The sequence below is a fragment of the Xyrauchen texanus genome, chromosome 6 (genome assembly GCF_025860055.1).
Source record: "Xyrauchen texanus isolate HMW12.3.18 chromosome 6, RBS_HiC_50CHRs, whole genome shotgun sequence".
NCBI classification, from domain to species: domain Eukaryota; kingdom Metazoa; phylum Chordata; class Actinopteri; order Cypriniformes; family Catostomidae; genus Xyrauchen; species Xyrauchen texanus.
In genome coordinates, this window is record NC_068281.1 from 43,511,946 (window position 1) to 43,538,261 (window position 26,316).

At 39.2% G+C, this 26,316-nt stretch overlaps 2 protein-coding genes across 4 annotated transcripts in view; both read left to right on the forward strand.

The window, feature by feature from the left end:
- Positions 1-24,711, forward strand: part of LOC127644906 (gastrula zinc finger protein XlCGF8.2DB-like) — a 60,553-nt gene extending 35,842 nt beyond the window's left edge. The window contains exons 1-3 of one of the 3 annotated variants that reach the window (XM_052128351.1): positions 20,632-20,679; positions 20,857-21,045; positions 21,771-24,711. In XM_052128351.1, the coding sequence (XP_051984311.1) occupies positions 20,949-21,045; positions 21,771-22,798 (1,125 nt within the window). In that variant the 5' untranslated portion in view covers positions 20,632-20,679; positions 20,857-20,948 and the 3' untranslated portion in view covers positions 22,799-24,711. Of the gene's footprint in view, positions 1-20,631; positions 20,680-20,856; positions 21,046-21,770 lie in introns of those variants that run through there. The other 2 variants (XM_052128353.1, XM_052128352.1) reach the window with 2 other exon arrangements.
- LOC127644914 (gastrula zinc finger protein XlCGF8.2DB-like) lies at positions 6,321-16,987 on the forward strand. Its single transcript, XM_052128367.1, has 3 exons — positions 6,321-6,392; positions 13,390-13,673; positions 13,962-16,987. The coding sequence occupies exons 2-3, from the start codon at positions 13,577-13,579 to the stop codon at positions 14,888-14,890; spliced, it is 1,026 nt and encodes a 341-aa protein (XP_051984327.1). The 5' UTR covers positions 6,321-6,392; positions 13,390-13,576; the 3' UTR covers positions 14,891-16,987.
- Positions 24,712-26,316: the final 1,605 nt, after the last annotated feature.

Genomic DNA, 26,316 nt, shown 5'->3' on the forward strand with positions numbered 1-26,316 from the left:
GGTGCACAACATGCACCAAGATCCTCCACCTTAACCACCGCTGCCTCTTGGAGAGTACAGGCTTGACCCAACAGAATGTGAGCTCTGAAGAGGAGCACTTCCAACTTAAAAGCTTGATAGTCACACTGGACACGGCCTGTAAGACTGAGGCTGCCACAAGAGAGCAGGCAGCAGAACAGGAGTGGCATAAGCTCTGTACGTTTTAGAGAGGTGTGTTTTGTCAGGAAAATGAGTTCTATCAATAGAATGAGTCTCTTGCAGAAATTATCCTCAAAGGAACACGGCAGACAGCAGAAATGAGAAGAGGTGCAGACATGGCGTTTGAGGCTTCATCTCCACCCTGATGCCCCTTGGCTTGATGCCTCATCAGATGGCTTTGATTTACGATCCATTCGCACAGCCACCATTTGGACTGATTGAGATAAAGTGCCCCAATATGAAGAACTATGTGGACTGTAAATACCTTCAAATGCAGCATGGTACTTTAGCACTCTGTGAAAGCCACTTGTATTACTGGCAGGTGCAGGGTCAACTGATGATCACTGGCCTGCAATGGTGCGATTTTGTGATCTGTGCCCAGGATGACATGCTGGTGCAGCGTACATATGTTGACCCGATGATAACAGCAGCTATCAGAGAGAGGTTGGACCAGTTTTATTTTAATGTGTATATGCAAAAGTACCTGTCTTTCTCTAAAAGGCTGTAATGATTGATGCAGGATAATGTGAGTTGTAAAGTTGGTTGCATGATCATTTTTATTTTTCCTATTTTTTATAGACTTTTCATCTCATTGTGACTGTATAAAATAAGTTTCCAAATTTCATTCATTTTACTAGATATAAAAGAGATGGGGACAGTTAATGAAAACAGTAAATGAAAACCACTTATGGCTACATAATTATGTATCAAATCTCTGGCTCATTGAGGTTAACACAGGTTAACAGGTTCTTTGGTCAATGCCTTGACCAGTGGCTTGTTTTGATAGTTAATTAGAAGGCATTCTACCGCAAAAAGCTGGTTGATACTGCCAGCAATGGTCAGAGGGATAACCGTGTCAAACAGTTTGTTCTCTTTGATGCGCCTTTTTGTCTCTTTACATGTATCCTTAACCGTGCTATGTCCTGAGTGACCAGCACTTCATCGTGAGACAGCTGTGACAATTTAGTTAGAATTGATGATCTGTACATTTTGCAGGGCACTAGAACATCGATTATGAATCCCTTGTCCACCATTACAGCCATATCTTTATTCAAAAGAGGGATAATGCCAGATTGCCTGAACAAATCTGTCACTGACAGAACCAGAATACCATGAGGAAACAAAAGTAACAGCACCATGTGGTGACACACCAATCATTCCTTTCAGGATAGTGTAGGATTGATACTAAGAAAAAAATCTCACTCTGTAAGAGTAAAGATGAAGGCATCAGACATCTCAGCTCTGTACAGTCAATAATGACTTGGGTGTCAGAGTACTTGCCAAACACACTTGGCATTGTGGCTCCAATTTCCTCAGGAGACATCCATATTCCAACAGCGCCCAGTAAGGTATAGCAAAAATGTACCCAATTTTTGATAACCCTGCTGACAGTGGACTGATGAATGTTGATGCGATCACCCAGATCTTTCTACTTCAGACCCAGTGACAGGTACACCAAGAACAGTAACAGTTCATAAATCAAGGAGGCAGGGGATACAAGACTTAATGGTAATAATGATAATCATTGCCTGGTCATAATTAATGTATGTATGTTTTTTTAATTCGATTGAAATGGATATTAGTCTTGTCTTGGGTGCTGATTAATCAGCAAGCTTCTTTTAAAAATAAAATGATGGGTAACACTTTATTTTATAGTGTCCTTGTTACACATGTTACATGTACTTGCATGTAATTACAGTAAATTATGCATAATTACATACAACTAACCCTAAAACAAACCCTAATTCTAATCCTAACTCTATAGTAAGTACATGTTGTTAACTATTATTACTCTGTACTTAATTGTATAACTACACTGTAACAAGGACCAGCACGCACATTTCTCCTAGTTGCAGGTTCAATCTGTCTCCAAAATGTATGTAAATGATGGTAGCTGGCAAATCTAAAAGAGTGAAAGAAAATTATTTATTATTTTCAAAGCATACCTCATTATTGATGATAGCCCTGATAGATTTTGCCAAAAGGCTGTGGCAGTACACTGGCCTGTTAGAATGAATTGCAGCATGATCTGAATTTTTTAAGGCTGCATTGTTATATTATATTTGTAATTCTGTGATTATGTAAATCCTATCTTGCTTTTATTCATTTACTTTAATATGGTCCTGTGTTATTGGGATCCCCTTATAAAAGAGTTGCCTCATTGTTCACCCAGTATAAATAAAGGCTATTGAATGAATGAATGTGAACACAATTTAGGTCTGCAACAAAATCATTTCCACAGGGGTATGCAAAATGAATATCATTTGACACAATACATACCTGGTATAGAATCTGATGTCATCGTCCGATGCTGAAAACCTCTCCAAGCCAAATGCTTGATTCAGTGTTACCTCTTCCAGGCTTTTTCGCAGTTCTTCTATCATCTGCTGTTGCACTTCTATTATCTCACATGCTATATCCAAAGCTGATGGATTTGGTTAGGAATAGTAATTGTAGCACTGAAGCAAAACTTCAACATACAGGTTTTCCTCTTCAGTTACTTCATCCTCTGGCCGTTGTGTTCTCTCCCAGATGCTTGGTCTTGCTGCCAGTAGAGAGAAGTCGTTCCAGGCAAACAACACAGGCACAGCACCCTCTTTTGAGCGTCGTCGACCGTGACTGACATCCGTGGAGACTAAATGTCAACTACAGGCTGTAGTGGTCCTCCAAATTCTCACATCTCACATTACGTATCCATATTTTCCTGCTTCTGGTACTTTTATCAGTTTTGACAAAGACATTTTCTTCTCACTAACATTCAGATATTAAAGCTAAAATAAAAGGCAAAAAATAATCTGAATAAGGTAGGTTAGCAGGTTACTGTTACTTTTCCGGCAAGCGGATGTGGTGAGACCAGTTTTCCGGTTTGGTCAAGTGACGTTCGACATATACCCTATTGCTCAGTTTGGCTGGGCGGCCAGCTCTAGGAAGAGTCCTGGTTGGTCCTAAATAAAAACATTGTAGCCTTCCCCAGATCTGTGCCTCGACAAAATCCTTTCTCTGTGCTCTGCAGGCAGTTCCTTTGACATCATGGCTTGATTTTTGCTCTGATATGCATTTTCAGCTGTAAAACCTTATATAGTCAGGTGTGTGCCTTTCTAAATCATGTCCAATTAATTTGGAGATTGACATAGTTGGACTCCTATACCAAGTGTAGAAACAACTCAGATATGATCCAGAGAAATGGGATGCATCTGAGCTAAATTTCAAGTGTCATAGTGAAGGGTATTTCTAGTTTTTTTCTTTTTAATAAATTGACTAAGTTATCAAAAATCTGTTTGTTGCTTTGTCATGTAGATTGATGTGAAAAAAAAAAATATTTAAAGCATTTTAGCATAAGTCTGCAACATAATAAAATGTGAAAAAAATGAATGGGTCTGAATACTGTCTGAATGCACTGCATGTGATCTGCATGTGTCTAAACAGCATATTGTGAGTAAAAAGTTTGGAAAGACGAAGCAAAAATAAAATGATTCTGATGATTTGTCATCTAAAGAAACGATGAATGAAATACAAAGATATGCTAAGCATATCCTGCATTATTGAAGTCAAGAAATTCAAGTGGTATGACAAAACAAAATACGTGTGAGCAAAGAGCATGAGTACTTTTCGAGTATATACATAAGAAAACACTGATTAAGCTATAAAGTGCAAAAGAGACATCTTTAGCCCAAAAAACCCCAAAACAAAAACATTTTTACATTGAAAAATAACAAAAGACAAGAAGCTTATTGCTTGATGGATGTTTTGGTATCAATTAGGGCTGGGATAAACGATTATTTTTTAAACAATTAATCTAGCGGTTATTTTTTCGATGCATCGATTAATCTAACGATTAATTTTTCCAGTCCGATTCGATTTCGATTATCTCCCCATTAATTTACTAATAGCAATTTATACATGTTGATTTAAATATCTCAATGAAAAAAAAAAAATGAATTCCTTAACATTGCAATATATGTTCATTGCTCTTAAAATTCCAAAATAAAAGACTATACAAGTGCAAAGTAATGCATGCTTAGTCAGAGGTAACATTCAATAAAACCTTGAAGCCTTGAAAACACATAGGCCTAGCTTACTGAAAAAAAGTGCATCTTGTAATTCTCCTTTCAGATTAAAATAACAACAACTTGATGTCTAGCATTCAATAAAAAAATAAAAAGGTCACCCAAAATACTTGTTTAGAGCAATTGAAAGAATACAATAACCAATGTAAACTTGAGGGCTTTAAGTTAATACAGAAGTGCTTTTCCAACAAAAAATAAATAAAAATTTACAGCGACATTGGGAGCCAGCAGCCTGTCATGGCGTCCTTCCTGAACCAACAGAATTGAACTTTATGTTGAAAACACATAGTCCTAGCTTACTAAAAAAGTGCATCTTTTAATTCTTCATTCACATAAAAATAACAACAACATATAGTAATACACTCTGCCACTCACCTTTTTCTTAAACTCAAAATTCAAAAATAAAATTCAAGTAAAAGTGTACAAGAGCAAAATAATGCATTCTGATGTCTAGCATTCAATAAAAAAATACAAAGGTCACCCAGTCACCCTTTTTTAGAGCTATTGAAAGAATACAGTAACTATTGTAAACTTGGGGCTTTAAGCTAATACAGAAAGTGCTTTTCCAACAAAAAATAAATAATGAAAATAAACATTCAGAATTCAACATTTATGTTGAACATACTGAAAAAAAGCATCTTCATTCACATGCAAATAACAACTTACACTCTGACACTTTCCTTTCACCTTAAGAATACTGTGCGTGTGTGCGCGCGGCGCCTCTTCAGGTGCTGGTGCATTGCCGTGGTGCTAGAATGGAAGGCCATCTCCATTTTGCAAAGAAGACATATCACGGAATTGTTTCCTTTAATGTAAAAGAATTCCCATACTTTAGAGGAACGAGTGCTTTGCACTTCTGATAGTCTGAGGAGCCACTCGTGTTGCTACTACTCTCGGGCGCCGCCATCTTTGTTTTGGATCTGACGACGAATCGACGCGCATATTTTGCGTCGACGTCATCAGCCCTAGTATCAATGTAAAATAATAAGAGTAATAGAGTTCACTTTTTCAATAGAGCTATGTTGTATAGGCTACCAAGATATTGGGCAGGGCCAATTCTAGGATTTAAATCTTAGGGGCCCAGCCCCCAACGACATTATTAGATGTGCAAATGTAATGTATTCCACTCTATAGCATAGATAGTGTTTCATTTTTTTTACTTTGTTTACATCATTCAAGATAGGCAGCTAATATTCATTCAGAATACTGTAATTTTCTGTAAAATTAAAATTCCACTCCTCTAACCTCCAACGGACGACAGCCGTGCCTCCCCGGATGGATTGAAGGCAGTCTTCCTGCCCCTGGCAGACGCAACGCCCCGTTGCGTTCATGGGAAACAAGGGGTCTCCCCCGCCCCTGGCAGGGGTTCTCCCACTTTAGGAGAAGGAGCCCCTCCACACTCGCGGTCGGCGGTCTCATACCCGCTGCGTTTCAGCGGCTGCCAAGGGTCTCCTCCACCCCTGGCAGAGGCCCTGATCTCCCACATTTGGGCATATTCAGAAATTGTGTTTTTTTTAAACAACCTGCTGATTTCTAAACTAAGATAAAAATCACATGATTAAACAATTCTATGATATTTAAACAATGAGATTTAAATACAGAAAGCCGATATGGAGTAAAATAGTGTTTTTTATCATGTTTTAAAGTGTACCATATTAAAAGCATGCATATTCTGCTCTCTGAGCATACCTGAGTGGGCCCTTTTAGTTTTAGTTCCAGTAATATTGAAATATATATTTTTTATCAATAGCAATTCATAGATGCAGCATTTAAACTATTATTATTATTTATTATTTAGAAAAGACATGAAACGTAAAAACGTGTAAAGTTGTTATAGATTATATAGGCACTTTTATTTTAATTGGAAAGGATTTAGGAATTAAATGTAAGCGTTTTATTAATTAAATAATATATAGTTTATTTTAGATTTTCTTTTTCTGGTTCCCAAACTCTCTTCCTCCCGCATGCGTCCAGTGATCATCACTCCAGTCCAGTATGTGTCGGTAATGTAACATGAACTGGTTTTCCGATCCGCCATTTCACATCACAAGATGAAGTTGTTGTTATTGTGACGTCATGAACACACCGCCGCAGCTCCGCCGTCTGTTGTGATTCAGTTGATTAAAGGTTTGTGTTTTTCGGCGCTAAATACAACACTTTTACACATAAACAACAAGGTAATATTACTTGAAATCATTTAAAATTTGTGATATAATACGAATATAATGTTGTTCAATCTCACTGTTTAAGTGAATTAATCATTAAAACGAGCTAAACTCGAAAATAACACGAATATGGAGGATTAAATTAAATGGCATTAAGTCATTTAGCAGAAGTCAGAAGATTTTTCATACAACAGTCATCAATATGCAATAAAGTATCTGTAACAAGAGCTGAAGCAAAAATTAGAAATAGACAAAGCAAATGTATTTTTACGAGTGTTTTAAGCTACTTTATAATGTGTTCAAATCCCAAACATTCATCTTCAGTTTATTTTTTTACATTTTGTTAATTACTATATTAATATCGTTGTCTGTTAATAAGCTCATCATGAGAAATGTGAATTCAAATTAAAGTCATTTCTGTCTTTTTTGGACACTAAATCAACTCTTCTTGATAAAATATTTATTTGAAAGTCTAAATATTAATTTTTGGCTGATGGAATCTTGTATTTAATTTACCTTCTCTGTCTGTAAAGTAAAAAATATCCATGAAAATATAAAGAATATAATATAAATTTGTGGGGGCCATGACATCTGTTACAGGGCTCCCTGTTTTTCTATTCTAATCTTTTCTATTTGCAAAAGTAATGTTTGGGAGTCAAACATTAATATTTCCAATTGACACACTAAAGCTGAAGATATACCCATCTTAAGACAAATGCTTTTGTGAAATATCTTATGTGCTTAAGGTGCGTACACACTGCCAGCGACATCGCGCACGACAGCGACTCAATACCATTCATTTTCAATGCGAGCACAGCGACTTCCGGCGACACGAGCTGTCGCGACCGTTGGCGCTAGATGTGGGCGTGTCCAGCGACGCGAGAAAGTTGAGAAAAGTTCAACTTTGGAGCGACTAACAGAAGCGACAGCCAATAGGAGAGAAGACGGGAGAGCTCACGTGATCCTTTCTCTCTCTCTCAGCTCCTGCAGTAACGGAAAGATGGATGAAAGGCTAATTCTTGCTGTTAGAAATGTTCCAGTGCTCTATATGTCTCTTCCCACGTACAAGGACATTTTTAAGAAAAAATACTGCGTGGAAAGGTGTATCTGAGATCGCGGGATTTTATGGACCCAAACAGACCGGCGTTTGCATTTTCGCCGCAGATAAACAGTCGCTATGGCAAACAGCACGCCTTGTTTCTCATTCATCTTTGATATAAAGCATTTTATGTACTGATTCCATTTATATTTAGTCTTTTCCCTCAAAATGTTTGTTTTTAGTGGCAAGAAAAGAGATTCGCTGTCAACAGCAATGGAGTGGCATCCGTGAATGTCATTTATAAACGTTACTAGGCAACCAGTAGTGGGAACACCCACTAGCGACTTCACCGCCAGCCACTGGCGACCTGCAGCGATAAAGTCGCTGGCAGTGTGTACGCACCTTTAACCGTGCATTCAGAGGCGTCGAGAGCGTCAAATCGACCGGAAGTCATTCATTTTCTATGACAGCCAGCGTCTCTCGAAAGGTGCGTACACACTGCCAGCGACATCGCGCGCGACAGCAACTCAATACCATTCATTTTCAATGCGAGCACAGCGACTTCCGGCGACACGAGCTGTCGTGACCGTTGGCGCTAGATGTGGGCGTGTCCAGCGACGCGACAAAGTTGAGAAAAGTTCAATTTTGGAGCGACTAACGGAAGCGACAGCCAATAGGAGAGAAGACGGGAGAGCTCACGTGATCCTTCTCTCTCTCTCAGCTCCTGCAGTAACGGAAAGATGGATGAAAGGCTAATTCTTGCTGTTAGAAATGTTCCAGTGCTCTATGATATGTCTCTTCCCACGTACAAGGACATTTTTAAGAAAAATACTGTGTGGAAGGGTGTATCTGAGATTGCGGGGATTTTATGGACACAGACAGACCGGCATTGCATTTTCGCCGCAGATAAACAGCCGCTATGGCAAACAGCATGCCTTGTTTCTCATTCATCTTTGATATAAAGCATTTTATGTACTGATTCCATTTATATTTAGACTTTTCCCTCCAAAATGTTTGTTTTTAGTGGCAAGAAAAGAGATTCGCTGTCAACAGCAATGGAATGGCATCCGTGAATGTCATTTATAAACGTTACTAGGCAACCAGTAGTGGGAACACCCACTAGCGACTTCACCGCCAGCCACAGGCGACCTGCAGCGATAAAGTCGCTGGCAGTGTGTACGCACCTGAAGGCGAGAAGCGGCGCGGCGAGTCTTGGGCGGTGTGGGCGTCAGATGAAAGTTCAAGTGCAGTCAACATTATGGTAATGAGCTGTGACGCGGTTCGGCGGCAACCTATTGTAATATAAATGTGCTCCGCTCAAGCATTCTCAACGAACGTTGCTGCCTATTTCAAATACGTCAGAGCGTCCACGAATTTTTTATAGTGTTGTTGGCAGGGCAGCCAGAGCGAATTTTGACGCTCTCGCCGCCTCTGGTCTGAACGCACGGTAAGACTTTTGCACAGTTTTGTGTGTGTATATATATACATATATATATATATATATATATATATATATATATATATATATATATATATATGCTGGTGGCAAAAAGTTTGGAGTAATGTACAGATTTTACTGTTTCGGAAGGAAATTGGTACTTTAATTCATCAAAGTGGCATTCAACTGATCATAAAGTACAGTCAGGACATTTACTGATGTAAAAAACAGCACCATCAATCACTTGCCATTATATCAAACACAGATGAAAGCTATTTTGTTTGTTAAATGAAGCTTAACATTGTCTTTGTGTTTGTTTTTGAGTTGCCACAGTATGCAATGGACTGGCATGTCTTAAGGTCAATATTTGGTAAAAAATGGCAACAAAAAAACAGCTTTTCCAATCTGGGTGGTGGAGGATGAATCTCAGTTTCCTCTGCGTCTGAGAACATCAATCCACACATCTTATTACGTGGCTTGTTGAGCGCGTTACTGCAGAGACAGCGCGTGTGGAGGCTTCATGCTATTTTCCGTGGCATCCATGTGTTGTGCACTTGCTCCACCGAGAGCAAACCACATTATGGTGACCACAAGGAGGTTACCCCATGTGACTCTACCCTCCCTAGCAACCGGACCAATTTGTTTGCTTAGGAGACCTGGCTGGAGTCACTCAGCATACCCTGGATTCAAACTCGCAACTCCAGGGGTGATAGTCAGCTTTGCTGAGCTACCCAGGCCCCCAGTCAATCGTTGTTTTAAAGAATGAAGGCTATGCAATGCTTGAAATTGCCTGAAGATGTCATACAAAGGTGTACAAAACAGTCTTCAAAGACAAAGGACAGAAAGAGATGTGGAAGTCCAGATGTACAACTAAACAAGAGGATAAGTACATCAGAGTCTCTAGTTTGAGAAATAGATGCCTCACATGTCCTCAGCTGACAGCTTCATTGAATTCTACCCGCTCAACACCAGTTTCATGTACCTCAGTAAAGATAAGACTCAGGCGTGAATGTCTTATGGAAAGAATTGCTAAGAAAAAGACACTTTTTGAAACAGAAAAACAAAAAGAAAAGGTTAGAGTGGGTAAAGAAACACAGACATTGGACAAATGATAACTGGAAAAGAGTGTTATGGATCTTAGCCCCATTGAGCTTTTGTGGGATCAGCTAGACTGTTAGGTTCGTGAGAAGTAACATGAGTATTTGGACAAACTGACAGCTAGAATAACAAGGTTCTGCAAAGCTGTCATTACTGCATGTGTAGGATTTTTTAATGAGAACTCTTTGAAGTAGGTTAAGAAGTTCTGAATATTTATTTTGAATATTTAAATTGTAATAGTCATTTTTCACATTATTAATGTCCTGACTATACATTGTGATCAGTTGAATACCACTTTGGTGAATTAAAGAAACAATTTTTTTACCCCATAAGAGCAAAAACTTTTGGCCGCCTGTGTGTGTTTATATATACACACATACACAGTTGAATCACATTCCCAGTTGGTCAGAAGTTTACATACACTTTGTTTGTTTTGGGTAGCCTTCCACAAGCTTCTCACAATAAGTTGCTGGAATTTTGGCCCATTCCTTTGGACAGAACTGGTATAACTGGGTCAGGTTTGTAGGCCCCCTTGCCTGCCAGAGCATGTGAGCGAAGCAGAGTGGTGTGACACTCCGCTCAATAACCCGCTCCAGGCGAATGCTCTCCACTCAACCCCTCACGGCCCAAGCAGACGCTCCGCTCAAGTACTGCTCATGCTCACCAGTAAAAAAGCGTTCGCTCAAATCTCGCTCCAACATTACTTTTCTCTGTATTACATAGAGGGTCGCTACAGTGGCCCGAATAACTGCCCATTTGCCCACATGGGCTGAGGTGCCCCTCTATGTGAAATGTAGACTATAGGCCGGCTTAGTAACTTACCCATCTTAAATGATGTGATTGTATTGTGTTTTATTATATAAAGTTATATACAAAGAATATGCAAAAAAATATATTATTTATGTATATATGCAAAATGTATAATGTGTGACAAAAAATTTAATTAAATAAAGGCATCTTCTATAAATTCACGCTGTTTATTTTGGACTGGTTTACAACTGCTGTTAGTTAATCTGGTCTACCAGACCTTCCTTATCATTTGTAATCAGTCAAATATTTCTCTGTTAGCACATATGTCATTGAACATCTTCAAATAATGCATTAAAAAAAGTGTTGGTGTAGGTGGCGCTATTGAATAGGGACCCCTTGTGTCACTACAATTGACACAACGTCGAGAGAGTGACAGAAGGGGAACGTCTAGGTTACTAGTATAACCCCCATTCCCTGATGGAGGGAATGAGACGTTGTGTCCCCCTTGCCACAACACTGTACCAAGCCTCTGTAATAGCCGAAACTTATTCTCGGCTCCTCAGTGCAGAACCTGACTGAACAGATGCACGATCCCCGCGTTTTATACCCCCATGTCCAGGGGCGATGCATGCAAATTCTGTTCGCCAATTTGGCATTGGCCTTTTTCATATTCAGAGGTATCCGAGGCTCCCGAAAGAAGCCCCTTGTGTCACTACAATCGACACAATGTCTTATTCCCTCCATCAGGGAAGGGGAGTTACACTAGTAACCTAGTCGGTTTTGATACAGGGATTTTTTGTGTGTGTTTGCCAGGATTCAAGAAAAAATGCTTTGCCAATATACAGTATTATTAAGCTTACATATTCAATTGAGGGTGCTCTAACTTTCTCAACCCTGCAGAACCGGGCCTGCATCTTGCTGGCAGCTGCACTGACACGATTGTAAAACAACAAGATATTACTTGTCTATTAATTTATTACCGAATAGTTGTGTAGCCTACTAGCTCATGTTTTGCTGCACTACCATGCTCTGGTAGCAGATCCTCATGCTGTCTGGCAATGTGACGCGTACGTTTCCAAAAGGAATATTTGCTAATTCTCATGGTGTCTCCATAGTCCACACTCCCTTTCGATTTCCTCATTCTTAATTTTGATTAATACTTTGCATTTATTTAGGTTATAAAGTTTGCAACTTCACTAAAACAATGTGAGAGCTCCATAACCTCAGGCCTATTGCTTATTTCGCAGATTCCCATACCAGCATATCACGAAGCGCATTCTGGGTTGAGCGAGTGGCTCTGAGCAGCCTGTGAGAGCGGAGTGGAATCTTCAAAAAGGCGCTATCCGCTCAGGTGTATTTATCACCGCTCCACTCAATGCTCCGCTCACATGCTCTGTTGCTTGCACATGCTTTTTCAGTTCTGCCGACAAATTTTCTATCGGATTGAGGTCAGGGCTTTATGATGGCCACTCCAATACCTTGACTTTGTTGTCCTTAAGCTATTTTGCCACAACTTTGGATGTATGCTTTGGTCAATGTCTATATGGAAGACCCATTTGCGACCAAGCTTTAACTTCCTGGCTGATGTCTTGAGATGTTGCTTCAATACATCAAAATAATTTTCTTTCCTAATGATGCCATCTATTTTGTGAAGTGCATCAGTCCCTCATGCAACAAAGCACCCCCACAACATGATGCTGCCACCCCATGCTTCACGGTTGGGATGGTGTTCTTCAGCTTGCAAAAATCACAGACCAGACAGTAAAATACACCCACACCACCGACATTTTCTTGCACTTATTTGAAAACAAACCACACGTGCGGACGGCATCCGTTGCCCTCTTACGTCATGCCAGAGTCGTGTCCAACCAGTGGCTGTGGGTGGTATTATAGTACCACCTGTTGGATCTTCTCCGAAACTGCTGCTGGGTAGGCAACTGTTGTTTAAGTCGACCGCAAATAAACAAGACATATAAACAGATAAACATCGGTCACTGCCATTGGTAAATTACAACGTATTTGCCGATAGGCCAATGTCAGTCAACAAGCGACTATCGGCCGATACCGATATATCGGTGCATCCCTACTAAATAAGCAGGATCACTTGGCACGTCATGTCCTGCACAATAGAGGAGGTTGAGCAGGCATGGGAAAAGTTGTTTAGTACAGGGGCTACATCACGCTTTAAAAGGAATAATTCACCCAAAAATGAAATTTCTCTCATAATTTACTCACCCTCATGCCATCCTGGATGTTGACCCACAACATCTCAGAAAGTTTCTGTTCTTTTAGAGAAATGTTTTTCTGTCAGCTAACTTGTCTCTGAAATTCTGCACTTTTTTAGGGGTTGGGCGTTTTCTATTGGCAGATGCACGTATCTGTGCATGAAATATGCGTACAAAGGTTTTCACAAAACAATCATGATTCAATAAGTTTGCTGTAAAATTTACTGTAAGTTTACTAAAGAAATTGGACCAATTGAAACCGCACATATGGAAATAAACATTAAATAAAATATGAATAAAACATTTCCACACAATAATTAATTATGTGCACTTTAGCTTGAGCTGGGTTCTGGTTCTGCCCGTTCACGCTCACTGATAGAGGTCACTAACCATGTCCATTTTTTGGCAGATCTGCTCCTCCATATTACACAGTGATCATGATTCACTGCTGTAGTGAAGACACTCCCACAGGAATTCACCAATAAATGCTGTGGTTATTTCCATAATTCGACAAGTGAAGAAAGAAAAAAGATGGTTTATAAAGAGGAACAACTCCAAGTGTGACCACTGATGTCTACTGACATATTATTCCAAAAATGAAATGTGTTAAAGAAGAGTTTAAAGAGGAGAGTGAAGACATCAGTATTACAGAATCATGCAGAATGAAAAATGAAGATATTGAGGAACGAAGAGGTTGGTGTTCATTCATGGTTCTTCATAATGATTGTTTTGAGGAACATTGAGGTAATAAAACTTCATACAGTTCACTAGATCTGGAAGCTGTAGATAGAAAATCACTGTAGCAGTACATTTATAGTTAAACAAACACATCATACCAGAATCTACATGAGAATGAGAGAACTAACCTTCAGCATATCAAATATCACAAGTAGATAGTTGCACTTTGCTGCTTCCTGCCATTGAATTGTGATTCAATTGTATTTTGAAGTAATTTGTCTCAATTTACTCTGTTCATTTTAGAATTGACAGAAGTAAAAGAAGAAAGTCAAGGACTGAATGATGTGGAGAAGAAACACCATCAGTATCAGACATTTGATAATTTCATTGTTGAAGAATCTTCTACTGGCTCAAAGACTGAAAATAATTTATCATGGAAAAGAACTCTAAGAACAAGAGAGAAAAAGTATTTTGCCTGCTCTCACTGTGGAAAGAGTTTTGCTACAAAACAAATCCTTAATGTTCACTTAAAATTTCACACTGAAGTAAAGCCTTTCACCTGCATTCAGTGTGGAAAGAGTTTTGTACAAAAAGGAGATCTAAAGCGTCACATGACAATTCACACTGGAGAGAAATCTTTCACCTGCTCTCAGTGTGGAAAGAGTTTCACACACGAAAGAAACCTTAACACTCACTTAAAACTTCACACTGGAGAGAAGCCTTTCTTGTGCTTTCAATGTGGAAAAAGCTTTGCAGTTAAAAGAGGTCTTCAGGGTCACATGAGAATTCACACAGGCGAGAAGCCTCATACATGCCCTCAGTGTGGCAAGTGTTTCATAGAGAAAGGAAATCTTCAGCGTCACGTAAGAATTCACACAGGAGAAAAGCCTTTCAAATGCCTTCAGTGTGGAAAGAGTTTCAAGCAATCAGGCTCTCTCACACTTCATCTGCGCTCTCACTCTGGATTAAAGCCATTTAACTGTGATCAGTGCGGCATGACATTTATGTGGCCATCACAACTAAAGGCACACGTGTCAACTCACACAAATGAAAAGCCTTACGTGTGTTCTTTTTGTGGAAAGAGTTTCGTTTCTTCATCAATTCTTAAAGCACATGTGAGAGTGCATACCGGAGAGAAGCCATACAAATGCACTTCATGTGGGAAGAGTTTCACCCAATCAAATAATCTAAAGTTTCATTTAAAAAAGGGCTGTCCAAAATTGTTCTTGTGACCAAAGTTAGTTTTACTTTCAACACTTAGGTATTTCAGTTTACTAGATCTGATTTAGTTTGAAAGTTTAATAATAATAATAACAAATAAAGAACCACAAATGTTAGGAACAGAAGTATGCCTATGCATTCACTGCAAAAATACATGTTCTTGATTAGTATTTTTGACTTGTTTTCCTGTAAAAATATCTAAACATTCTTAAAACAAGATATATGCCCTAGGAATGTGCAAGACTTGTTGTCTAATCGGAACTGATGCTGCTAGATACTCATTGACACCAGAATTACTAGTCGTAATTGTATTTTTCCCAATTAAACTGTTGAACATTTTTACACATTTATATTTGGCTTTATATTTTTACAAAGGCTGCGCTTAAATTACTGTCCTGTTAATGTTACATTTGAAATATAATTAATAATACGATAATTAAAAAGAGGATATCTGTAGCAGATACAAAGTGTAATTTCACCTCAGCCCTAGCATGTTTCTTTAATCTCTCACTCATGGCATGTGCAGGAAAATGTCCTCTCGCATGAAGAGCAGAGTAGCTTTGGAAATCACTTCGGTGGTGGTGCAGGAAGAGGATTTTTGAAACGTTGGATTGCAAGTTGCCATGATGTTTTCACATTTGAGTCTTCTCTACATCTGTGCATACTTGCAAGTTATTATAACACTGAATGTGTTTTTTCAAGTGCAGGATAATCGCCTCAGGTGAGTCAGGTTCCGTCTTTCACCTGATCGTGTTGACCTGTCGTGAAATACGGGCAAATTTTCGTGCATTTTCTTTTTTTTGAGAAAATAAGTTTGTCTTCACTGTAGTCATTAATATTTGTATAGCACTTTTCACAATACACATAGTTTCAAAGCAGCTTTATAGAAAATCATGCCCTGTCTGAAAGCCCCAGTGAACAAGCTGAAGTGACAGCAAGGGAAAAAAACGTATTTTAATGTTATTCAATGGTTAAAAAAAAAAAACTTGAGAGGAACGTGACCTCAGTTTTTACGATATACAGTATGTACATTATTTTTAATATGTACATTATCATTATTATTTAGCAGCTTAAGCAAAACTCAATCGGAACACATTTGTATTTTTAGTTTTGCCCTGTTTCCCTTTGCATGTAAACTTTTCCGGCGTTTTTCCCTGCTTATAACATGTGCGCACGTGTTGTACCCAAAGCGGTTTACATTTCAAAGTCAAAAGCAGATAATTATAAGTCTCATGTAATCGCAGGTTTCTTATGTTGTCGGTTTTTTGAATAAGCTGTTTTTTGATAATTGTGAACTTATTTGCGTAGCTGTGCATGTCATGCTCGGTGTTTGCTGGGAGAGTCAGCTGTTAAATGTACCGCTGCTGTTTCTGCCTCACAAATCCACAGATTTGTATGGTGATACCGGTATAAATAAAATGACATTGTAGAGCGGAGGAGGGCTGGAACAACGCATGCCCTGTCCCCAATCAGTCTGATGGGGGCGTGCGAGGGATAAAGGCGGCCGGTGTCGACGGTTCGAGAGAATTACAGTTTTTTAAATTTATTTCTTCATTAAATTATTATTTATGTTGTCAAGCCGGTTCTGGCCTCCTCCTTTCCCTTATACCCACTTTACATTGGTGCCGAAAACCGGGACGGAGGAGGGATGCACGTCGCGGAGTCCTCGACACTGCCGTCCACCCAGGGGGTCGGTCTGACTCCGGTCCGCCTGGGGTCCGCTTTACAGACATGTTTGATGTAATGTAGCACCAGGATATGACATCATTGTGTGGCAGATTTGACAAGCTGTACCGCTACAGTACAATCTACTTGCCATTTGCCATCGACCTTCTCACATATGTACTGTAAGTTTGTTGCTCTGTTGTCCTGCGAGTGCTCAGTGCCACCTCTCGTGGTAAGAGACTGTTCTGCAGTTATCAATATTGTGCTGAATAGTTTTAATTACACTATATTGTGTTTGTTTATGAATCGTAAGTGTTATAACATACAATACAATATTTTTTACACCCCTACTGTATACTGTATAAAGAACCTCAACAGGGTAGTCATTCACTGTACTGGACTGTACATTATACCACTTATTACACAGCTACCTACCAAATAAAATAATGGACATTAAATATTTATTTGCATTGAAATGTTATTATGTAAAAAGAAATCACAGAGTCTCTGAAAACAGATGAACCTGTTTGTATTTATATTGTTACTTTATCACCAGATGTCCAGTCATTATTCAGAAAATCTGACCACTGAATGGTGTCATGTATTAATAATAATAGTTATACAACAGATACTTGAATTTGATTGTCCAAGAGGCATTTGAAGAGTACTGTTATTCTGCCTAACTGCACTGGGATGTTTTACTATTTTTATTACTAAGTTAATTTGTGTTTGCAGCTTTCCACATAATGATTGGGATTTTTATACATTTTGTAAATGTACATGTATTTCATTACATTTTCCAGCTATCAGACACTGATAGGTCCTTTCTCCATCACTTGATCATTGACAGAATCACTGCTGTGTGTGTGTGTGTTTGTGGTGTGTATTACCTCAGGCGGACTCATCGCAAACGTTTCGCCCCCATTTCAGCCAGTGTTCAGAGTCAAGGAAATGTCAGAATCTAATGTCAAATCGGTAAATGCGTTAATCGCGATTAAGAAAAATTAAACACGATATCTGACCCATACACATTTTTAATCATAATATATTTAACTACGTCATGAATTACAGGGTGCCACTATAAATTAAAATGACAATATTAGAAACATGCATGTATAGCCTTGTACAAGTTTGAAATCTTTTTTCCTGTTAATTTTTAATGTTCATATACATCTCCCTCAACCCCACCCTTTCCATTCAATAGTCCCAACACTGATCCACTATTAATATTATATATTGGCAGAGCTGTATCTTCCAAGATTTCTGATTCAGTGAGAACAGATGCATGGATTTATGTATTTTTTGTCATTTTACAAAAACATTCATAATGGGAGGTGTCATATCTCAGCACACCTATTTCATTTATACAGAATCTGTCAAAGTTTACAGTAATTGTAACCAGATGAAACATAAAATAATCACTTACTTCAATAGTGGAAGAATGTTCTGGGAGTGATTGACAATTGTCCCTAAATGAGATGTTCCACAAAGTGTGCCATGAACGGTTCAATGACAGAGCATATGACCATCCATCTAAATACATCTTTCCAAAATAATTCCAAAGTCAAGAAGGCTACTTGTGCTCCAACAGAGAGAATCATGCCCTTTGAAAACTCTGTTTTAAGACTTTAGGGGTAAGCCCATTAGTGTGAGCCAGGGTCGGAATTTAATTGGGGCTTGTGGCAAAAATGCCCCTGTATTTCAAAATTTTTTTATTAATAAAATCTGATATAGTTACACCTAATAGGTATGATAAATCATAAAATATAATTTACCAAATGCTATAACTTACTCTCGCCTGGTTACCCACTGAAGCTAAGTAAGGTTGAGCCTGGTGGAGTGGTGGTGGTGTAGTGGTCTAAGCACATAACTGGTAATCAGAAGGATGCTGGTTCGAGCCCCACAGCCACCACCATTGTGTCCTTGAGTAAGACACTTAACTCCAGGTTGCTCCAGGGGGATTGTCCCTGTAATAAGAGCTCTGTAAGTCGCTTTGGATAAAAGCGTCTGCCAAATGCATAAATGTAAATGTAAATGGTTAGTATCTGAATGACCAGGCGATGTTCAGATTTTCTCGACTCGCGGACGCGGCCATCATCTTTACGATTCATTGCTGCATGTGCAAGCCATTAAATCCACTGAAAGAGTATCACAAAGAAGCTGTAGTGGGCATTTGTCAAACACGTTCATATTCGCTTGCGGTCAGAAGAGAATACTCAGAAAGGCAATGCGGTCGACCGGGTGTGAGGCGATCCGGAACACACAATTTTGCTGGAAAAGGTGTCAGTGAGGACAGCAGGAGGTGCTCACACTGCGGTCTGAGTGGGTCCAAATGCCCCAGTATATTGATGGGAACACTATGCTCTAAAGAGGCACTGTTCTTCAGATGAGACATTAAATCAAGGTCCTGTTTCTGTGGCCAAATTCCTCCCATTGGCCCTTCTCAATCATGGCCTCCTAATAATCCCATCCTTCAATTGGCTATTTCACTCTACTCTCTCCTCTCCACCAACATCATCCAGGTGGATGCTGCACACTGGTGGTGGTTGAGGAGAGTCCTTTGTTCACAATATAAAGTGCTTTGAGTGTTGCATCAGAAAAGCATCATATAAGTGTATCATTCATTCAATAATAACGTGAATAGTAAACATACCTTGGCTTTTCTCTGTCAATGTTTTAAATCTGCTTTGGAAAATAGTTGATGATATCAATATTAATAACCCCAGACCATTGCTTCATGACACATGCAGGTGAGGCACTGTATGATAAACACTGTCATATCGACTCTGTGAGGTATCGGCACTATAGTGCACTTTTTTTACAAATGTAATGCTTTAAACATCACATTACCCGCTAAGAACATATGCAGATGACAACACTGAAGACCAGAAATTGAAAACAGGCAAGTCGGGGATATTCCAGGATGTTATTTTGACTGGTAAAGTCATATGAGCAGTGTTAATGTACAATAAATGTAAGTTCAACAATATGCACCAAGTATTTAAATCATTAGTATGTATTACAGAAATGGAAACTGATGCAAAAGATAAATAAGTGAGTGCAGCAACATTTTAGAAATGAAGAGAGGAAAATTCTTGAATATAGGAGTCTATGGACACTCACAGAGTGCTTGAGGTTGGATTTTCGTGTAGTATAAAGCTTCAACAGGTGAGTAAAGCACTTAATCACCAAACACTGAAGTTATGTGGAGGCAATGTCAATCCTTCATTGCTGCACTCCTCATTCAACTTAGAAAATCCAGTGAGTGGTTTTGAAATATGACTTTCAATTGTGTTCACCATCTTTTTACTTACCAATTGAATCTTGCACATTAACCTTTATTTCAGAAGTGTGCAGATTGTCTGTGTCGGAAGATTAGTTTTTATCCCTTTTTACCAGGTTCAGTGCTCCTTTTGTTGACTCTAGTTCAGCATTCCTCTTGTGATATTAGTAATTAATTGGTAAATTCCTCCCAGTTATTCAAAGTCACACAATTGGGAATTTATCCAGATGTGTCGCTGAATATGTACTACATTATATTGCAGATATTGAAATAAGTTTAAGGAGCAGCACAATTTTCACAGTCTAGCAGCAGTATGTAGCCATGTTGAATCTGCCTGTGAGCTCACACCTGACACATGCACCAAACTCACGCCATTGGTTGAGCCAATGTCGCTGAGACCTGTTTATTCACAAACCATTTATGACCTTACACCAATAAAGGACACCACACATGTTGTAAGCTTATTAAGCTTAATCTGTGTAAGAACATGCTCAGTGATGTTTGAGCGATTTAGGGTTAAGATGAACTCGGGTTTAAACTTTGATTTAACAGACTTTTATCACTTTTGAACCCGAACTAAACCAGATTGGCTCAATCTAGTTTTGTCAACATAAACTTACTCTGCAACTCTGAGTTTGGTATGTTTTCCTCCTTAAATGGCACATACATGTACTGTGTAGAAAAGTTTTGAGTAACTGTCTCAAGCCTGTTAATGTTTATTTATTTTTTTTTTGCTCTCAAAGATGTAATACTCCTCCCTGCCTCCAGGGGCGATAAATAAGAACTATTTCACAGTTGTGTAGAAATGTGAACTAGAGGAAGAGTGAAGCAGATGCACAAGCAAGTATTGTTGTATGTTCATGCTGATTTTGCCAATCCATCTAAAGTCTTGATTGAGGAAAGTTCTTTTGTTCAACACTTATGTTGTATTTTTTGCATGGAAATGTTTGTTTGGTGCAGGATTTTTTTAAAAAGCTTTTGATGAATGTTAAATTGACTTGCATGGTATTTATTTTTATTTTTTGTCAGATCATCCTACATGTTAAGAGAAAAAAGTTGGTATATAAAGAGGAACAACTGCAAGTATAACAACTGAAGTTTACTGGCATACTATTATAAAAATGCAGTGTGTTAAAGAAGAGTTTAAAGAGGAGTGTGAAGACATCAGTATTACAGAATCATGCAGAATGAAACATGAAGATACTGAAGAACAAAGAGGTTGGTGTTCATTCTTGATTCTTCATAAAGACTGTTGAGAGACATTAAGGCCGTTTTCACACCTGGCTTGTTTAAGAACCTGGTGCATTTTCTGCTTTAGTTTGGTTCGTTTAGGCACATATGAACATGGCATCACACTTGAAATGTATACTATATTGTCCAGCCTCATATACAGCAATAGTATGTCTATGCAATGCACACAATAACACTAAACATAAAAAAAGGATTCAATAATGATGGGAATAAAATATACTTTGTTAAACGTAAAAATAATATGCTTAAATATGCAATTAACAATGACAAGAAGTCAATTTCAGAAGTCATACATATTAAACATGTAACCGTAACTTCACCTGACAATATAGATACATCGCGATCGATTCACACACAAGCAATGTTTGATTCATAAAAGCATGACAAGCAATATAAGCTTCAACAAATCTACCAGAAAACATATCCAAGCATTACAGCAGGTAAACAACTTAGCCAAATGCTAACAGATAAACAAGTTAACTGTTTAAGTACTTAATCAATAATGGCAATTTGGTCATTGTTAATCAAAAAATATGACGTGTAGTGCTGCTTTAAACAAACAAATAATACCAGAATCTTCATGAGAGAATTAACTTTCATTATATAAAAGATCACAAAGTAGATTCTTGGCATTTGCTGCTTACTAACTTTAAACATTGGTTAAATTTTATGTAACATTTTTTAATTTTCAGTTTTAATTTTAGACCTGACTGAAGCAAAAGAAGAAAGTCAAGAACTTGATGAAGTGAAAGATAAACGCCTTCAGTATCACACATTTGAATATTTCAAAAAGAGTGAAGAGCCTTTTAGTGGTTTAAAGACAGAAAATAATTTCTCAAAAAAAAGAACTAAAAGAACAAGAGTAAAACATACTTTCACCTGCTCTCACTGTGGAAAGAGCTTCACACTCAAAGGAAACCTTCAAACTCACTTAAGACTTCACACTGGTGAGAAGCCTTTCACCTGCCTTCAGTGTGGAACAAGTTTTGCACAAAAAGGAGATCTTAAGGGTCACATGAGAATTCACACTGGAGAAAAGCCTTTCACCTGCTCTCAGTGTGGAAAGAGTTTCTCAGTGAGAGCAAACCTTAAGAGTCATCTGCGACGTCACTCCGGAGAGAAGCCTTTCACATGCCTTCACTGTGGCAAGAGTTTCTCAATGAGAGCAACCCTTAAGAGTCATCTGCGACTTCACACTGGAGAGAAGCCTTTCACATGCCTTCGGTGTGGAAAGAGTTTCATACAGAAAGGACATCTTCAGCGTCACATGAGTATTCACACTGGAGAGAAACCTTTTACATGTCCTCAATGTAGAAAGAGTTTTGCACGAAAAGGACATCTTCAGCGTCACATGAGAATTCACACTGGAGAGAAACCTTTCATCTGTTCTCACTGTGGAAAGAGTTTCACACAAGCAGGCAATCTTTCAGTTCATCTTCGCTATCACTCTGGATTAAGACCATTTAACTGTGATCAGTGTGGCAAGACATTTATTGGTGCATCACAGCTGAAGTTACACCTGATATCTCATGCAAATGAGAAGCCTCATGTGTGTTCTTTTTGCGGAAAGAGTTTTATTACTTCAGGACACCTGAAAGCACATTTGAGAATGCATACTGGAGAGAAGCCATACCACTGTACTTCATGTGGGAAGAGTTTCACTCAATCAAGTAGTCTGAAGATTCATTTAAAAAAGCGTTGTCCAAAACTGTCATTTTGAGCTAATTTAATTTCCAGGTCAACACTTTGTGACACTTCAGTCTTCAATAGTGAGTTCAACTTAATTCAGTTCACTAGATCAAGAAATTTCTTCCCTCCTAGATATTCCACGATAAACTGTAAGTGGTATTTTTGCAAAGTGGAAGCGTTTAGGAACCACAGAAACTTAGCCATGAATTGGCAGTCCATGTAAAGTTACAGAGCGTGGTCGCCAAGTGCTGAGGTGCATAGTGCATAAAATGCTCTGCTGACTCAATAACTGCAGAGTTCCAGACCTCCTCTGGCATTAACATCAGCACAAAAACTGTGTGCCGGGAGCTTCATGGCATGGGTTTCCATGGTCAAGCAGCTCTATGCAAGCCTTATCACTAAGCACAATGCCAAGCGTCGGATGGAGTGGTGTAAAGCATGGTACCACTGAACTCTGGAGCAGTGGAAACATGTTCTGTGGAGTGATGAATCACGCTTCTCTATCTGGCAGTCTGATTGATGAGTCTGGGTTTGGCAAATGCCAGGAGAACATTTCCTGCCTGACTGCATTGTGCCAACTGTAAAGTTTGGTGGAGGAGGGATAATGCTATGGGGTTGTTTTCTGGGGTTGGCCTAGGCCCCTTAGTTCCACTGAAGGGAAAGCCTCCGCTTACCAAGACATTTTGGAAAATTCTATGCTTCCAACTTTGTGGAACAGTTTGGGTAAGGCCCTTTTCTGTTCCAGCATAACTGTGCCCCAGTGCACAAAACACGGTCCATAAAGGCATGGTTGGATGAGTATGTGTGGAAGATCTTGGCTGGCCCAGACAGAGTCCTGACCTCAACCCTATCGAACATGTTTGGGATGAACTAGAACAGAGATTGTGAGCCAGGCCCTCTCGTCCAACATCAGTGTCTGACCTCACAAATGCTCTTCTAGAAGAATGGGCAAAAATTCCAACAGACAAAATCTTGTAGAAGCCTTCCCAGAAGAGTGGGGACCAACTCGATATGAATGCCTATGGATTTAGAATGGGATGTCATAAAAGTTCCTGTAGGTGTAATGTGTAGGTGTCCCAATACTTTTGTCTATATAGTGTAGCTATAAATGCTATTTTCTTTTCCAAAGCTAGCCTAGATGGGATTTATGATAAATCAATTGCCTAAGTAGGGTGCTATTTAATTGAAATTAGGGAAATGTTTAATTTTACATGAATTGGTGCTATTTTAGTGCATTTCTATCTTTATACTGTGGAAGGCTTTGTTTATAAAATAAGTAAATATAACGTCAAATTTCAAAAATACAAAAAAATATGTGATTTGAATCAACTGACAGCACTAATTCTGAGGTTTCTGGAATGCCCATATTAGTCTCTTCCGGAGCCTCTTAGTCAGACAACGACTTTTTTGTAGTCCCTGTTGTCTTGTCTGTAAAATATCCATACATACCCCATTCTCTGTTATATACACTCACCTAAAGGATTATTAGGAACACCATACTAATACTGTGTTTGACCCTCTTTCACCTTCAGAACTGCCTTAATTCTACGTGGCATTGATTCAACAAGGTGCTGAAAGCTTTCTTTAGAAATGTTGGCCCATATTGATAGGATAGCATCTTGCAGTTGATGGAGATTTGTGGGATGCACATCCAGGGCACGAAGCTCCCGTTCCACCACATCCCAAAGATGCTCTATTGGGTTGAGATCTGGTGACTGTGGGGGCCATTTTAGTACAGTGAACTCATTGTCATGTTCAAGAAACCAATTTGAAATGATTCGAGCTTTGTGACATGGTGCATTATCCTGCTGGAAGTAGCCATCAGAGGATGGGTACATGGTGGCCATAAAGGGATGGACATGGTCAGAAACAATGCTCAGGTAGGCCGTGGCATTTAATCGATGCCCAATTGGCACTAAGGGGCCTAAAGTGTGCCAAGAAAACATCCCCACACCATTACACCACCACCACCAGCCTGCACAGTGGTAACAAGGCATGATGGATCCATGTTCTCATTCTGTTTACGCCAAATTCTGACTCTACCATCTGAATGTCTCAACAGAAATCGAGACTCATCAGACCAGGCAACATTTTTCCAGTCTTCAACTGTCCAATTTTGGTGAGCTCTTGCAAATTGTAGCCTCTTTTTCCTATTTGTAGTGGAGATGAGTGGTACCTGGTGGGGTCTTCTGCTGTTGTAGCCCATCCGCCTCAATGTTGTGCGTGTTGTGGCTTCACAAATGCTTTGCTGCATACCTCGGTTGTAACGAGTGGTTATTTCAGGCAAAGTTGCTCTTCTATCAGCTTGAATCAGTCGGCCCATTCTCCTCTGACCTCTAGCATCAACAAGGCATTTTCAGCCCACAGGACTGCCGCATACTGGATGTTTTTCCCTTTTCACACCATTCTTTGTAAACCCTAGAAATGGTTGTGCGTGAAAATCCCAGTAACTGAGCAGATTGTGAAATACTCAGACCGGCCCGTCTGGCACCAACAACCATGCCACGCTCAAAATTGCTTAAATCACCTTTCTTTTCCATTCTGACATTCAGTTTGGAGTTCAGGAGATTGTCTTGACCAGGACCACACCCCTAAATGCATTGAAGCAACTGCCATGTGATTGGTTGATTAGATAAATGCATTAATGAGAAATTGAACAGGTGTTCCTAATAATCCTTTAGGTGAGTGTATGTACATTTATATTTATGAATTTGGCAGACACTTTTATCCAAAGGACTTAAAAAGAGGAATAATACATCATAAGTGATTCATCTTGAGACCGTGGTACGCAAAGTGGCTTTTTTATGAATGCATGGTTAAGTGCTCATTTTTGGAAGACAGAGAGTGAGTCAGCTTCATGGATGGAGTTGGAAAGCTAGTTCCACCAATGAGGTACAGTGAAACCGAAAATCAGGGAAACTGTTTTGGTGCCTCTGTGTTGGTACAAGGTGCCGCTCATTAGCCGACCGCAGGTTTCTGGTGGGTACAAAGCTCTGCAGAATTTATTTTAGGTATGCTGGAGCAGACCCAGTGAAGGTTCTGTATGCCAGTATAAGAGCCTTAAATTTGCTATGTGCAGAAATTGGCAGCCAGTAAAGGGAGGAAAGGAGTGGTGTAATATATACTCTCTTTGGTTCATTAAAGACCAAATGTTCTGCTGCATTCTGGATCATTTGCAGGGGCTGAATCGCTCATGAAGGGGTCTGCAATGAGATTGTTACAGTAGTCCAGTCTTGTTATGACAAGTGACTGAACAAGAAGTTGTGTGGCATGTTCAGAGAGGAAAGGTCTTATTTTCCTGATATTTTAAAGTGTAAATCTACGTGATCATGCTGTCTTTGAGATGTGGTCTGTGAAATTTAGTTGGTTACCCCAAGATTTCTGACAGTTTTAGAAGGCATTATTGTAGTTGAACCCAGCTGAAAGGTGATGTGTTCAACTGCAGGGTTGGCTGGAAAGACGAGGAGCTCAGTCTTTGCTGAGTTAATTTGCAGGTGTTGTTCCTTCATCCAGGCCATGATCTCTGCCAAACAGGCCGAGATTCGAGCA